Consider the following 17,111-nt stretch of genomic DNA (forward strand, 5'->3'; position numbering starts at 1 on the left):
AGATAACATTCTCAAAACCCGCCTCGGACACCTCGCCTGAACCCACCCAGTCAGAGTCCAGGCCGTCCCGAATTTGAGCCCTTGGGGCCACTATCTTTATTTTTTATGCTACATTTAATCCTCGATTTACAGCCATTCATTTAGTGACTGTTCGAACGGCCCTGAAAAACTTAACTTACAATAAATCCTCGCACTTAACGACCATTGCAGCAACAGAAATTCTGGTTTCAATAGTGGTCGTAATTTGAGGACTGCCTGTACACCTTTTGGACGTACAACCCCATGGCTCTTCATCCCAGGTGCTCAAGTAAGAGGGCGGTTGGGCTGGCCTAACATCGTCTCTCCCTGCATCATGTAGACCAGAGGTCTTCAAACTTGGCAGCTTTAAGACTTGTGGACTTCAACTCCCAGAATTCTCCAGCCAGCTGGCTGGAGAATTCTGGGAGTTGAAGTCCACAAGTCTTAAAGCTGCCAAGTTTGAAGACCTCTGATGTAGACATTCACAATTTCCCCACTTTTTTAAAAATGTTCTTAATAAACTGAGTATATGCCCTGCATCTATGTTATGTTAGTCTCCAGTGCTTCTCACTTGGTGGAAGAAACGTGGCGGTCACCCGTGGTCTACAGGGGGCAGGATATTGAGAAGGGAAAGAGGAGGCACCTGCAGGCCAGCAACACACACCTGGACCTTCGGCAGGTGCCCATTTACTCTGTGGAGAAAGGCTTAACACCCAGGAAGAGGAGGGAGGGAGGTGTCTTCCACTCCTGTTGGACTACAGCTTCCATCATGTCTTGCATTCGTAGCTGAAAATGTGTTAGGTTGGGAAATGGGAGATGTAGTCCAAGTGTTCCAGACTGAATTTCCTCCTTGCTTCTGGCTGCATCCCAGCTGGTGGATACTCTAGCAATAGCCATTGCACTTAGACTTATACTGCTTCACAGAGCTTTACAGCTTATTACAGCTAAGTGGTTTACAGAGTCAGTTTATTGCCCTCAAAATATCTGGGTCCTCATTTGACCGACCTCAGAAGGATAGAAGAAGGATCGAACTCCTGGCTGTAGGAATTGGGAATTGAAGTCCACCCATCTTCAAGCTACCAAGGTTGAGAAACACTGCTCTAAATGAAGGGTTGCAACGGGAGCATAGAGATGGGGGCTTTGTAATCTGGCAACATCAGTCTCTCAAAGGCCAGCCATTGTCATGTTCTCGTCCTTCCTACTGCACCAGATTAGCCCAGAGCCCTGGCTTGAAGGACAGTTGGGACAGCCTGGCCTGATAATGCGATTAAGCAAAACTACCATCATGTCTCATGTGATCCAGCTGGGGGTGGGGGCGGGGGGGGGGGGGGAAGAGGAGAGGATGATCCTGGGTCGTGTGAGCTGACACTTCCCTCTGGATCTCTGGAAGGCTTGGTGACTTTTGGTGTCTCTCTCTCTCTCTCTCCAGCAACGGACAGACCTAGGACAGAAGCATGGCTGAGTTCTACCAGCTAGGTACCTGGGATAGAGGGTGGGAGTGGGCTGCCATACAACACAGGAGGGTTTCACACACCCCCAACCACATTGCAAAGAGGGCTGAAGCCAGTTCCAGTGTGCCCTCCCTGCGCAATGCTGAAGGCAGGAACGTCAAAAAGGCTGGATGGTTGGGTGATGGTTCAAGGCTGTAGAGCAGAGATGGGGAAGCTTGGTTTTTTTTAATAATTTGTGGACTTCAACTCCCAGAATTCCTGAGCCAGCAAAGTTCCCCACCCCTGCTGTAGGGTCTCAAGATCATCCAAACCATGAATGGCCTTAAAGGGGTCTCCCTCCTGTCACATATTTTTTTTTCTTAATTTGATTTATATGCCGCTCTTCTCCGGAGACTCAGGGCGGCTTACAATGCGTTAAGCAATAGCCTTCATACTTTTGTATATTTATACAAAGTCAGCTTATTGCCCCCACAATCTGGATCCTCAATTTACCCACCTTAGAAAGGATGGAAGGCTGAGTCAACCTTGAGCCTGGTGAGATTTGAACTCGCAGTAATTGCAGGCAGTTGGATGTTAAATACTGCCTTTAGCAGGCATTAGCCTCCTACGCCACTCAGGCTTCTCTTTTGTGGGCAGGCTGGCAAAGGAATCGAGCGACGGAAGGAAACTCAGTTACCAGCTTGTGCCTCAATGCCAGCTCAGCCCAGGAGGGGAGAAACCCCGGAAGAAGCCATTTCTAATCATGTGAAGAGACTTTGACCCGAAGAACGTGCTCTCAAAGGGGCTGGAAAATCCACACTTACGACCATTGCAGCATCCCCGCGGTCACATGATCAAATTTTGGGTGCTGGGCAACTGACATGCATTTGTGACCGTTGCTGTGTCATACAATCCCCTTTTGCAACCTTCTGACAAACAAAATCAATGGGGAAGCCAGGTTCACTTAACAACAGAGGCAAGAAAGGTCGTAAGAGGCTTGGTGGTGCAGCGGACTAAAGTGCTGTTAAGTAACACCAGCTGCCTGCAATTACTGCGAGTTCAAATCTCACCAAATCTCAAGGTTGACTCAGCCTTCCATCCTTTCGAGGTAGGTAAAATGAGGACCCGGATTGTGAGGGCCTGACTTTGTATAAAAAAGAACACTGCTGGGGGCGGGGGGAAGCCCTACTAAGCAGGTATATACAAAAGTATGAAGGCTATTGCTTAACGTATTGTAAGCCGCCCTGAGTCTCCGGAGAAGGGCAGCATATAAATTGAACCAATAAATAAATAAATAATAAATAAAATGGGGCAAAACTCACTTAACAGCTGCCTCACTCAGCGATAGAAATTTTGGGGCTCAATTGTGGTCGTAAGTCAAGGACTACCTGTGTTTACTCCAGGCTGCCACAAAAGGCCCCTTCCTGAAATGGATGCAGAGCTTGCCCAACTGAGGGAGGTTTCATACTTGTCTGGCCTGGCAGGGGGAAGACAGAGGACAGAAGGACCACATCTGGAGCAGGGCCAGGCACACAACGGTGAGTGGGTCGAAAAAGTCAAGATGGTGACCACGGTTGGGCTCTTCGTTTTTAAGATGCATCATCTTGCATACCCTGAAAAGCCCAGCAACGGCACGGGGCCAAATAAAACAGGGTCAAGTGCTACTGTTCTGTCCCCCTTCCTCACACAGGCAAACGTAATACCAAGCACGCCTGCCAATATTTTATTAGGTAAACAGATTAGAATTCTTGGCAGACCAAGGTTTTGGCAGCAAACTGCCGAATGCCTGCCAAGACCGTTTTCACTCCCATAAAGCAGAAGAGGACTTATCTTCAGTCCGTTCCAGGAGCAACAAATTATCCACGAGACAAGAGTTCAATCCATGTTCAGTCCAAAATATATCCAAGCCGAATTTCAGAGATCACAATGTGACTTTCAGGGTTTAACTTTGTCTGTCACAAAGCCTGAAGAGCAATCCCACCCACTTTTATTCCTGGTGGGGCATGGCTCCATGACTCAGCTCAATCTCTGGCCCTCCCACGCCTCTTCCGTTGCTGCGCACGCTTCTCCCTCCGACGCTGCCTGGGATCAAACCAGGATTCATCATCGTCTCTCCCTATCAATGGGTGTTCCGATATGCCTTCCTCCTGGCACATCCCCGGCTGTTCCTCCTGGCCTTCGGATGGAACCTGAGGCATTGCCAGAGAGGAGGGTCCTGGGGAGGGAGGCCTTGTCAGTTCCTCCCCATCACCTTCTGAGTCCTCTTCCTCTTTTAGGACAGGCTCGGGAGTCGGGGTCACAACAGCTACCATGGCCTCCTGCTGAGAGCTGGGTTTCACATAATTTTACAACCAGTTCATCACACACTGAAAATGTGAGTGTGTGTGTGCACACGCTCGCTTCGCTCACACGCCTTCCCCACATGCACGTGGCCTTCCATGCATGTGCTTTGCTTGTGCGCGGGGTTTGCACACATGCACGCAGCTTAGAAAATGTGGCTAAATAGGAGGCATAGTGCCGGGGCAGGTGGGCCCCATCCACCCACAGCTTGCCACTACCGCCAAATTCCTAAGCAAACTATTAAGGAGGTTCACTTGAGTTCAGGGGTTTTGGCAGGTTGGAGATTTGGGTTCAGGAAATGATTTTGGTCCTTCAAAACCCCATTATGTCATGTGACTCTTATAAAACTGCTGGCATTTGCATCAGCCAAGCTGAATCATCTTGGCATCTTTTTAAACACTTCGACATTCTGGAAAATTACATTGCTAATTTCTATTCCCAATCAGCCCGAGAGAGCAAGCAGAATGCAATTTTCTGGCTGTTATATTTCAAATTAGGATCCACAGAAAAAGATGTATAATTGCAGGTCACCGTTCAGTGAAAAATTTGCACCATTTGATGGCCACCATTTGATGGCTTGGGAGTGCCCTTATTTGCCAGTCAAAAGGTGGCACATCTGCTGGTCCCCAAGGCCTCAATGGTGGGTCTGGATCAAAGGGATGTGAAGGGAAGGCCCTTTGGGCTTGGAACTGATTGCACATGTGGGTCCTAAGAGGGAAACCCACTTGGGACACCTGTTTTGTGTACTGTAGATCCCACCAAATGCTCAAAAACATATTCAACCCCACCTATGCCAAGGTGGCACAGTGCTTAGAGTGCAGTACTAAAGGCTATTTCTGCTGATCACCGGTTGCTAGCAGTTTGGCAGTTCAGGTCTCACCAGCTCAAGATTGACTCAGCCTTCCATCCTTCCGAGCTGGGTAAAATGAGGATCCAGATTGTTGGGGGCAAGACGCTGACTCTGTAAACCACTTAGAGAAGGCTGTAAAACACTGTGAAGTGGTATATAAGTCTATAGGGCTATTGCTATCCTTCCTTCCTTCCTTCCTTCCTTCCTTCCTTCCTTCCTTCCTTCCTTCCTTCCTTCCTTCCTTCCTTCCTTCCTTCCTTCCTTCCTCTGCCCATTGCCAGCAGTTCAAATCTCACCAGGCTCAAGGTTGACTCAGCCTTCCCTCCTTCCGAGGTGGGTAAAATGAGGACCCAGACTGTTGGGGGCAAGAGGCTGACTCTGTAAAGCTGCTTAGAGAGGGATGTAAAAGCACTATGAAGTAGTATATACATCTAAGGGCTATTGCTATGCATTTTATAGAATTTGAGATGATATTGCAGCCCAAAATGACAGAACATCAGGAAAAACTAGCCAAGCGTAAAAGCAACTTGACCGTGGCTCAGAGTCAGACCCCAAAAAGGGGCTCCTTCCTCGGATGTCCCAAAGGTGCTTTTTTCAGGAGGCAACTGGACTTCCTTGTTTTTTTCTTTTGAAGACGTTTCGCTTCTCATCCAAGAAGCTTCTTCAGCTCTGACAGGATGGTGGGGAATGGAATGGAAGGATTTATAAAGAAAATTCAAAAATTCTGTCTTCGAAAGCAAAAACCAGAAAGTCCAGTGGCCTCCTGAAAACGCACCTTTGGGACAACTATGACCTGGATGAGGGAGAATCTCTACAGACTTCCTTCAGCAGAGGCTTCCCTGGATTGCTTTGATTCGGATCCTTGTCCTGAACCAGGGGTTAGAAGGGAAGGCAAACAGCTTCCTCCATTCTAGGATTTTAGGATTTAAAACCAAAGACAGGAAGGAAACCGGTTTTTCCATGGTGCTTTTTTTTCTGTCCCCCGAAGGCCACACGGTGCTCTCCAGCCTGCCCCTTCAGATGCTGCTCTATTTCAACGTCTTCTTCCTTCCCTTCTGGTGTCTGTCGGAGGCCGTGATGCTGGAGCTGAAGGTAAAGGGCCCTCGGGACAGCTGCTGAGGGTAACTGTCTTCCCCTGCTTGGGAAGGTTGGACTAGATGACCTACAAGGTCCCGGCCAACTCTGTTACTCTGTTAAAAAGTGGAAGGGAGGTTTTCCAGTCTATGGCGTGACTGGAGCCTGCAAACAGGGCTTATAGTTGGAGGAATCCTGCAGCTGGAGCAGGACAAGGGGCTTAGTCTCCTTAAACCAGTGTTTCTCAACTTTGGCCGCTGGACGATGTGTGGACTTCAACTCCCAGAATTGGCTGGGGAATTCTGGGAGTTGAAGTCCACACATCGTCCAGCGACCAAGGTTGAGAAACACTGCCTTAAACGCTTGTGCATTACTCCCTTTAATTGCAACCTGTAGTAGTCTTTAACACAGGGAATAAAAAAGTTAGAAGAGACCTTGGAGGTCCTAGTCCAGGGGTGTCAAACTCATGGCCCATGGGACGGATGCGTCACGCGCTGGGCACGCCCACACCCAGTTTAGTGAAGGGGAAAAAGTCATGATACGTCAAGTGACAACGATGTGACGACGTGAGTTTGACACCTCTGTCCTAGTCCAACCCCCTGCTCAAGCATTTCAGACAAGTCTCTTAAAAGCCTCCAGTGATGAAGCACCCACAACTTCTGGAGGCAAACAGTTCCATTGGTTTATTGTTAGGAAGTTTCTCCTTAATTCTAAGTTGGGTTTCTCCTTGATGAGTTTTCATCCATTGCTTCCAGTCCTGCCTTCAGGTGCTTTGGAGAATAGGTTGAACCCCTCTTCTTTGGGGCAGCCCCCCCCCAATATTGGAACACTGCTATCATGTCACCCCTAGTCCTTCCCTTTGTTAGGCTAGAGTTACCTAGTTCTTTCCGTTGTTCATCGTCTGGTTTAGCCTCCAGTCCCTTAATCATCACTGATCTGAATCATGAATCATGAGCCCACCACGCCATCGTACTGAAAGCTTTAGGTCCCTCGAAAGTCTTGCGTTCCCACTACACTTTTATCTGGATCGAGAGAAAAGTCTTGTCTCATATGAGCAGGCAAGTCAGCAGGAGGCTTATCTTCAAACCTCCCCTGTAACCTGGAAGAGACGGTTAACTTGAGGGCTCAGATCAGATGCAGAGGAAACCAGATCTGCCTTCAACACAACTCTGAGTAGCTCCATACCCTATTTTATTTTCTTCTGAATGTAAAGATAAATTATTTTAAGAGGTGGCCAGTCCAGAAAGGATGGCTGCTTCCGATATAATAAGAGAAGCTTTCATCATTACAGTACCAGAAAGGAGGGAAGCACCAGCTGGCTGAATCAAGTCTCTTGTGAGAATGCAGCCAATGAATCTATCGTGGCTTGCTGTTGAATTGCGGCAGGGGTGGGCTTCAAACATTTTAGCAAGGGGTTCTCTGCCCGGTTGCTGGGTGGGCGTCGCCATGGTGGGTGTGGCCTAGTTGGCCTCCTGCACCATGGTGGGGGGAGGGGCTTTTTGCCCTCCCCAGGTTCCGGAGGCTTTCCTTGAGCCTCCGGGAGGGCGAAAACGGCCTCCCCAGGCTCTGGAGGCCCTCTGGAGGCCTGAAACCTTTCCCAAATTTCCAGTAGGCCCATTTTTTGCCCTCCCCAAGCCTCCGCATGCGCTCTGCACTTACCTGCATCCAAAACGGGCTGTGTGGGGACTCCTGGGAGGGGCGGGGTGGGGTGGGCGGGGCCAGCCAGGAGTGGGATTTGGGGGTTCTCCAAACTGCACAGAATCTTAGCTAGAGGTTCTCCCGAACCCCTGCGAACCCCCAGCAGCCCACCCCTGAATTGCAGCCAAACAACCCTGGAGCTCTAAAGAGGAGGCTTTCTCAGCCTCTTTTCGAGGTGCAGGGATTGGAGCTGGGGTACACCAGGTGTGTGGGGCTACTCCCTTTTTCTGGCAGGGAGGGCTTCCTTCCCAATAACATCTAAAGATGGACTTTCCATGCTTCCCTTGGGCTGAACAAGGCTCTGGAGGGGGAGAGGAGTAGCGTAGCAGGAGGGGCCCATTGGCAGATACCCCACCCGCATCTCTTTTTATGTCCCCGCAGTTTAGCTTGCTACCCCTTTACTACCAATGCTTGCTGGTTGCTGCGTACCTGACAATTGTCGGAGTGGAATCCGCCCGCCTCTTCCTTGGATACGTTGGGAATTTGCAAGAAAAGGTAAAGAATGACAGGACAGTGAGATGCTGCTCTTAGCTTTCTTTTTAAACACGGGACTCTCATGGCTGGCACGACCCATGCATTTTGTCATGAGATGTCATGGATCCTGTGGTGGTGGAGGGGGAGGGGAGGAAGGCAAAAGTCCAGATGGCGCCCACACACATGCCATCCTCTATGGCACGTAAAAAAGAGCAAGGCCGCCATCTTGGCCTTTTTGACTCCCTTCCTATGAAGATTGCTGATGGACCTCATTCCTTCAGATCTATAGAACAAGATCTGGACGTCTAGAGTGATCATTTGCTTAAATTACTTTCCAAAAATTGAAATATGGGGGAGGGGAGAGGTTTATCAAGATATGAGGTCCTTTTCTACTCTGTTCCCCCCAAAATAAGACATCCCCTGATAATAAGCCCAATCAGGCTTTTGAGCGCATGGCAATAAGGCCAAGCGTTTATTTCAGGGTTCAAAAAAATATAAGACAGGGTCTTATTTTCAGGGGAAACACAGTAGAATGTATTATCCAAAAGAAACATCTAGCCATGGAGAGCCTAAAGGAACTTCTCTAAAGGTGCATCTGGATAGCAATAGCCCTTAGACTTCTATACTGCTTCACAGTGTTTTACAGCTATCTAAGCGGTTTACAGAGTCAGCCTCTTGCCCCCAACAATCTGGGTCCTCATTTTACTGACCACAGAAGCATGGAAGGTTCAGTCAATTTTGAGCCGGTCAGGATTGAACTGCTGGCAGTGGGCAGAATGAGCTTGTGATGCTTGTGGTCTTCCGGGTGCGCTTCAAGGTTTTGGTTACCACCTTTAAAGCGCTCCATGGCTTAGGACCTGGGTACTTGCGGGACCGCCTACTACCACCAATAGCCTCCCACTGGCCGGTACGCTCCCATAGAGAGGGGCTCCTCCGGGTGCCGTCAGCCAAACAATGCCGACTGGCAGCCCCCAGGGGGAGAGCCTTCTCTGTGGGGGCACCTACTATCTGGAACGAGCTCCCCCCAGAGATACGGAGGATCCCGGATCTGCACACCTTCCGCCGCACTTTAAAGACCTTACTATTTCACCAGGCGGGCCTGGCCTAATTTTCTCCCTCTTTTATAAAAGATTTTTAATTTTTAAATATCTTTTAGTATTTTATACATTCAATTTTAAATTGGTTTTAAAAGTTTGGGGTTTTAAATTTGTCGGGGCCAAAATTATTTAATTTGATTTTATTCTACTTTTAAATTTTGTATATATGTGTTTTATTGTTTGGCTGTGCACCGCCCTGAGTCCTTCGGGAGTAGGGAGGTATAGAAATCAAATAAAAATAAATAAATAAATAAAAATATTCTAACTACGGTACCACCAGAATGCTCTCTGGACCTGCTCAAGGAAGGGCATCTGCAGAGCATGGCCAAAAATGTTGAAGAGGACAACTGTAGTGATGTGATTGAAGCTGTTTTTTGTGTGCATCACTCGTCACACACACACACACACACACCTCAAATGGAACTCTGACTGCAGTCATGGAGCCCATCTTGATTTTTTTAACCATCTACCCAATTCCAGAGCAGATAACATTGGAATTGGAAAGGATGTCCAGCACTGTGGGGAAGGCAGCAAACAGTGTGGAGGCCTTTGTTGCTAAGTGGAGAAGAGAAAGCACCTCAACGTAATGGCTTTCCTTCTTCTGCAGGCTTTTTATGAAAGATGAGGAGGGAGTGTGGATATTTCTCTGTTAGGGGTCTGACTCATTTATAAATGTCGAAAGTGATGCAACATTCCACATTTGCCAGTGGATGTTTCCAGGGCAACCCTGCAACCCCAATTTGCTGTTTTGAGTATCAATTTTGATCTCAGAAGACAAGTCCTTGGAGAGAGCAGGTGCCCCTTGATTATGATATTCTGTCTCACTCTTGCTAGGAGAGCTTCTCAGCCTTGAATGCAAGGGGCTGCTCTATTTATTCTGTTGTGGATATATTTAGACTTTATTGGTAAATATCTTCCACTGAAATCAAAGAGTCTGGGGTCCCTGCAGCTGTAGCCCTGAAAGAGAAGTTGTTGCAGGCCTCTCATATGGGGTGGTTTCAATTGTCAGGGCAAGGCTGCCCTCTGATCTTTTCGGACCCTCCCTGTGGATACACCTGAGCAGGTGTCAAATATCTGGTGAGTTTTCAAAAACACATTCAATTAATCTTAAATATTGAGGCAGAGAAGAACATTAAGAGGAGCAGATTTGGTTTCAAGGATGCCCAGAGACTTCTGAGATTTGGTTTAAATCCGGGATGAATTTAGGAGACAGGTGTCAGGGTTCCAAGTAATACATCCATGGCAAACAAAACTCCGAGGCAGGTAGATTCCTCGAAGAATACTTTTATTTGGATATATCATATTGGCACAGTTCTGTATTTGTATTTTGTATTTGTATTTATTGAATTTGTATACCGCCCTACTCCCGAAGGACTCAGGGCGGTGAACAGCCATAAAAATAAAACATGGAAATACAAAATTTAAAATAGAGATAAAACAAATTAAATAAATTTGGCTGAACCATATTTAAAACCCCAATAATTTAAAACCAAATTTAAAGTTCCCATTTAAAAGCGGAGAAGTTTAGGTCAGGCCGGCTTGCTGGAATAGGAACGTCTTAAGCGTGCGACGGAAGGTACGCAGATCCCCAGTTCTGGGGAAAACCAACTCTGAAGGTTCCCACGGTTTTCACCTAATTAAGTTTCCCCCCCCAACAGTCACATGGTCCAATCAAGGTGCCGCCTGGTTGCCTGGTGACCTCACTCCTCCTCTCTGACCAGGTGTGAGAATGTCTTTGGTTCCCAAGAGAAAATATTTTCTTTTGGCTACAAATCCCCGGCTCTCTCTATTCCCTCCTCCCTATCCCTCAGCTCCAGTGTGGCAACACTGAAGCTCCAAGATGGCTTCAGTCAAATCAGCTTCAGGGTTGACACCAGGTTAGTAAGTACTGCATGGAACCATTCCCCTCACTGGCTCCCACAGGTTCCAGAGCTGGCTGGATTCCTCCTCCTGTCTTTCGTCATTGAGATGCCCGTCTTGCTGTTCATCCTGACGGACCATCAGGTGATCCGGATGCCTCTGGAAATGGCGGTGCATGGCGTCCTCCTCTGCTTCCTCACCTCGGAGATCGTGGCCGCTTCCTTTGCCCTCAAAGACATGGCCAAGCACCTGGCCAGGCAGTTCTACCTGATGCAGTTTGAAGGGCTTCCAGGCAGAGTTCGGCACCAGGAGTTCTGTGAGGGGAGCCAACAGCTCTGAACATGCCCCAGTTTCAGTACAGGGGCACTAACCATCCACTTCCTGCAAGAAAGAGGAGTCCCTGCCAAAATTAAAACCAACTTTGGACCAGGGGTGAATGGACTCTGGGAACGTCGGTTCCTCTCAGTTTCTTTTCTGGTAAAGTCTGTTTGTTTTGGTTTTGCTAGTTTTTCATTTCTGCGAGTCCAACATTCTGCAAGTCTCTAACAAAATGAAATTCAATGCAGAGAAAAGTAAAGTCTTACACTTAGGCAAGAAAAACCAAAAGTAGACATATAAACTGGGTAAAACCAGGCTTAATAGCAGCGTGAGAGGGATCTTGGAGTCTTAGTGGAATAGCTAAATATGAGCCAGCAGTGTGCGGCAGCAGCCAAAATAGCCAATGCAATCCTAAATTGCATTAACAGAGGGATTCAATCAAGATCAAGTGAAGTACTAATAACACTCTATAAAGCCTTGGTAAGACCACCCCTAGAATACTGCATCCAGTTTTGGTCACACTATAAAAAAGATGTCGAGACTCTAGAAAGAGTGCAGAGAACAGCATCTGCACTGGCTACAAAATCCCCCGATCTTGATTGATCATGTGACAAGGGGAAAAAATAATGCACCAACTATATGGGCCACCAGAAATTGCCTGCCATAACCCCAGATGACAAAAGGAAAGTCATGGGATTCAAAACAGCCGCCACTGCAGCAGTGACTGAATCCAGGTCACATGAGAGGCCTCTTCTTGATTGCAATTTTGAATTCCTACACGTTTGGAGGGTAAATTTATACTTGCGAACATTTGTTTAATGGATGTTCCTACCTGTATTAGGGACTAAATCTGGATTGCAAAATGTGAATCACCACTAGATGGCAACAATACCCTCTGCTGCCATCTAGTGATCTTTTGTATTTTGGTAGCCCAGATCCCCTCTGTCAGTGTTATTTCTGTAATAGCACACTGGAGAAGTCTCTGTCCCAAGATACGCCCTTGCCTGCAGCCAATGTAACTGTTATCTTCCACTGCCGTGAATAGAATCAGGAACAATGACCTGGAAATGCAGATGACTTGCAATGTCCCTCTTTCCTTAGCCCAAAATATAGCCAAGGATTCAGTGGTGAAATCAAAATTTTTTTTACTACTGGTTCTGTGGGCGTGGCTTGGTGGGCGTGGTGTGGCTTGGTGGGCGTGGCAGGGGAAGGATACTGCAAAATCTACATTCCTTCCCCACTCCTGGGGGAAGGATATTGCAAAATCTCCATTCCTACTCCACTTTGGGGCCAGCCAGAGGTGGTATTTGCCGGTTCTCTGAACCTGTCAGAACCTGCTGGATTTCACCCCTGCAAGGATCCTGGTCATTGCAAATGTCTGTTTTGTAATCCGAAAGGGCCAAAGCAAGCACCAATTCAGGGATTCTCCAGTCTTGAAAACCACCAGGAGGAGCAGCAGCAGAAAAACACATCCTGCTCAACTGCCAGCTGGTGCTTAAAAGGCAAAGATGCCCCAGTCGCTTTCCCTGGGCTGTGGACATCCAACCAGTGATGGCCCTTGAAATTTATTTATTTATTTATTATATTTCTATACCGCCTTTCTCCCGTAGGACTCAAGGCGGTGTACAGTCAAGAAAAATATAGACACACAAACATCATAAAATTGCTAATTAAAATTGTTACTTAGTTTGGTCAATTAAATAAAACCCAGAATTAGATAACATTTAAAAAATCATTTGCATGTTTGTATGTTTAGCCCTGCCTGTTGGAACATCAGGGTCTTGAGGGCACGGCGGAAAGCACGGAGATCAGGGATATTCCGTATCTCCGGGGGCAGTTCATTCCAAAGGGTTGGAGCCCCCACAGAGAAGGCCCTCCCCCTGGGAGTCGCCAGTCGACATAATTTGACTGACGGTACCCTGAGTAGTCCCTCCCTGTGAGAACGAACTGGTCGGTGGGAGGCTATTGGTGGCAAAAGACGGTCTCGTAGGTACCCAGGTCCTAAGCCATGGAGCGCTTTAAAGGTGATAACTAACACCTTGAATCGCACCCGGAAGACCACCGGGAGCCAGTGCAGCTCGCGTAGGAGAGGTGTTACATGGGCGTAATGAGCTGCGCCCATAATCACCCGCGCGGCTACGTTCTGGACCAGTTGGAGCCTCCGGGTGCTTTTCAAGGGGAGCCCCATGTAGAGAGCATTACAGTAGTCCATACGGGAGGTAACTAGGGCATGAGTGACCGTGCGCAAGGCGTCCCGATTCAGAAAGGGACGCAACTGGCGGATCAGGCGAACCTGATAAAAGGCACCCCTGGCCACGACCGTCAAATGATCTTCTAAAGATAACCGTGAATCCAGGAGGACACCCAAGTTGCGGGCCCTCTCTGTGGGGAGCAAGATCTCATCCCCTATTGTCAGTGATGGTACCAGCTGACTATACCGGGACGCCGGAAGCCACAGCCACTCGGTCTTGGAGGGGTTGAGTCTGAGCTTGTTTCTCCCCATCCAGATCCGCACGGCCTCCAGGCAACGGGACATCACAGCAAGGGCATCATTGGGGTGGTCTGGGGTGGAGATGTATAGCTGTGTGTCATCAGCATACTGATGAACACTCACCCCAAAACCACGGATGATCTCACCTAGCGGTTTTACATAAATGTTGAACAGAAGGGGTGAGAGGACTGACCCTTGCGGCACCCCACAAATAAGGTGCCTCGAGGTCGACCTCTGCCCCCCTGCCAACACAAACTGTGAACGGTCAGAGAGGAAGGAGGAGAACCACCGAAGAACAGTGCCCCCTATTCCTAACCCCTCCAGCCGGTGCAGTAAGATACCATGGTCGATGGTATCAAAAGCCGCTGAGAGATCTAATAGGACCAGGATAGAGGAGCAACCTCTGTCCCGAGCCCTCCAGAGATCATCCACCAATGCGACCAATGCCGTTTCTGTGCTGTATCGTGACCTGAAGCCCGACTGGAACGGATCCAGATAGACAACTTCATCCAGGTATCGGGGTAGTTGTCGCGCCACCACACTCTCAACAACCTTCGCAACAAAGCGAAGATTGGAGACTGGACGATAATTTGATAATATAGCCGGGTCCAGGGAAGGCTTCTTGAGGAGGGGCTTCACAACCGCCTCTTTCAAGGCGGCGGGAAAGACACCCTCACTCAGGGAAGCATTTATAATCCCTTGGAGCCAGCCTCGTGTAACCTCCCGGGAGGCCAGTACCAACCAGGAGGGACACGGGTCCAATAAACATGTGGCAGCGTTAAGCTTGCCCAGAATCCTGTCCACGTCCTCAGGAGCCACAGAGTCAAACTCTTCCCAGATAACTCTCTCAGGACCTGCCCCCGTCTCCTCCCCTGGATCTACCCAATCGGAGTCCAGGCCTTCCCGAATCTGAGCGACTTTATCATGCAGGAATTGTACAAAATCCTCAGCTCGACCCTTTAAGGGATCTTCCCGTACCCCCACCTGAAGTAGGGAGCGGGTCACCCTAAACAGCGCAGCTGGGCGGTTCTCTGCAGATGCAATAAGAGCGGAGAAGTAGCTAGACTTCGCCGCTCTTATCGCCACTAGGTAGATCTTAATATAAGATCTCACCTGTGTTCGGTCAGATTCAGATCGGCTTGTCCTCCAATCACTCTCCAGGCGTCTTTTCCGACGCTTCATCTCTCTCAGCTCCTCGGAAAACCAAGGAGCTAGACGAGATCGGCATCGGGTCAGAGGCCGCAAAGGCACGACGCGGTCCAAGGCCCCAGTAGCCACCCTGTCCCAGGCGACCACCAGGTCCTCAGTCGAGTCGTGAGCCAGAGTCTCAGGAAATGGCCCAAGCTCCATCAGGAACCTTTCGGGGTCCATCAGGCGCCTGGGACGGAACCATTTGGTTGGTTCCGTCTCCCTGCGGTGGGTGGAAGTGACTTGAAAGTCCATGTGAAGGAGAGAATGATCAGACCATGACAAGGGCTTGATGTCTATATCCCCTATTCTTAGATCATTCAGCCACTGATCAGAGATAAAAATCAAGTCCAGAGTGTGATTCCCCAAGTGGGTGGGGCCTTGAACTACCTGGGTCAGGCCCATGGCCGTCATGGAAGCCATGAACTCCCGAGCCGTCTCCGACATCTCACCAGCAGATGGCAGGTTAAAATCCCCCATAACAATAAGTCTGGGGGTTTCCACCGCCACCCCGGCTATAATGTCGAGCAGCTCAGGCAGGACCGCTGTTACGTGGCAGGGAGCCAGGTACGCAATCAGTAGGCCCATCTGAATCCCCTGACCCCACTTCACAAGGAGGGACTCACATCCGGCTATCTGAGGAACAGTGGCCTCCCTCGGGCAAAGACTTTCTCTAAAGATTGCTGCCACTCCCCCACCCCTTCCCTGAGCCCTTGGCTGATGGAATGCACGGAAACCTGGCGGGCACATTTCCACAAGGGGAACTCCTCCCTCCTGGCCTAACCAGGTCTCCGTAATCCCTGCCAGGTCAGCACCCCCTCTGAAATAAGATCATGAATGAGGGGGGCTTTATTTACCACTGACCTGGCATTACATAACATCAGCCGTAGACCCAGGGTCTGAGACTCTGAACAACCCGGGAAACGAGCAGTGCTTTGGGGGTCGGAGTGGGCAATCGCTCGTAAACATCGAGTGCGCACTCCCGAAACATAATATGGCCCCCTGCAGCTGTCATATCTGCCCCTCCCACTTACTATACTAATGCCCATTGCTTCATCCCCCTGCATCCTTGTCAGATTTCTGTCCCCATCCTCCCCACCATGATTATCAGACCCATTACCCCTTTCAGTGGATTTATGGATCCCCCCAGATCCATTCCCACAATCCCTCCCAGAACCCCTTAAAATAGAACTTAAAGATTTATCTAAAAACCCCCAAAGCCGTCGGTTTTTTGCAAACCACCTCTCAGGGTTCCAAAACCCGTCCTCAAGGGCAGCCCTTGATAACTGAGAGGGCCAGACATGCGAGAGGGGGGAATCTCGCAGTGCAAGGAGCTCCGCAGTTGAATACATCAAAGATAGGAGCGAGTTGAAGGAGATGAAGGATCATTTTCTTCTAAGAGTGTTAGAGATGGTTAAGACAGGTAATTTAAAATAAGGGAGGAAATAGATGTAAAAGGGAGACCAGTAAGTTACAAATGTCAATACATCGGAACATCATCGCCCTCTCACGACGATGGGAAGTCTTGTGGTTGTAGTAAGTCCATCCAAAGGAGGTGGGGGTAGAGGTCTCAAAAGGTCGTCCTCTCACAGCGACCAAACCATTTGAAACAAACAAAGAGAAGGTGGTCTATCTCCCCATAATCCAAGACTCTCGATGTCTGTATCTCCTCCAGTCCTGACACCAGCGATGGCCGAGGATTAGATCAAAAAAGTAAGGCAGAGCCACTGGACAAAGTATTTAGGGTTAAATAATCAGGGTAATCTTGGGGGAACAGGTGGTAAATAAAGCTGCAGATCGATCTAAGATTGCAAGTTAACGCTGAGTGGTCGTAATAGATCTAGATCTGATAAAGGAGAGAGGGACAGTTGAGGGGGAGAGTAAGTCATCATCTCCAGTTTGTAATCCTCAGTCCCTATCCATCACCTTGCTCAGGCTACTTAGTTCAATTAGTTTAATAAGTCCTCAGAGTTTCAAGAAAGAGGAGTGCAACAGATCCCTAGAGGTTGAAGGGATCCTAACATTTATAGCCTTTGCAGCATTGCCCTCTCCTCTATTAACAACAAGGGCTTCCTTGCAGCCTCCTGGTGTTGCCGTCGCCGTCGCTGTCATTAGCGCCATTCCCCTCGCCATTGTAACCCCCCTTGCCATAGACATCATCGCCGCCATGTTGCTACAAGCAGTGCCTATTAGCCCAGGCATCATTATCAACACCCTATCTGGAGTCGCTGTTGCCACCGTCTCGCCAACCATTTCACCAGCTATATTAGACT

General features: G+C 48.8%; 1 protein-coding gene across 1 annotated transcript; it reads left to right on the plus strand.

The window, feature by feature from the left end:
- Positions 1 to 1,472: 1,472 nt before the first annotated feature.
- LOC139322468 (transmembrane protein 17B-like) lies at positions 1,473 to 11,180 on the plus strand. Its single transcript, XM_070951584.1, has 5 exons — positions 1,473 to 1,494; positions 2,852 to 2,986; positions 5,627 to 5,730; positions 7,792 to 7,905; positions 10,905 to 11,180. Exons 1-5 carry the CDS (start codon positions 1,473 to 1,475, stop codon positions 11,178 to 11,180), a joined length of 651 nt encoding a protein of 216 aa, XP_070807685.1.
- Positions 11,181 to 17,111: the final 5,931 nt, after the last annotated feature.

The sequence above is a fragment of the Pituophis catenifer genome, unplaced genomic scaffold, assembly GCF_029215685.1.
Source record: "Pituophis catenifer annectens isolate HBS135680 unplaced genomic scaffold, rPitCat1.0.hap2 SCAF_10, whole genome shotgun sequence".
NCBI classification, from domain to species: domain Eukaryota; kingdom Metazoa; phylum Chordata; class Lepidosauria; order Squamata; family Colubridae; genus Pituophis; species Pituophis catenifer.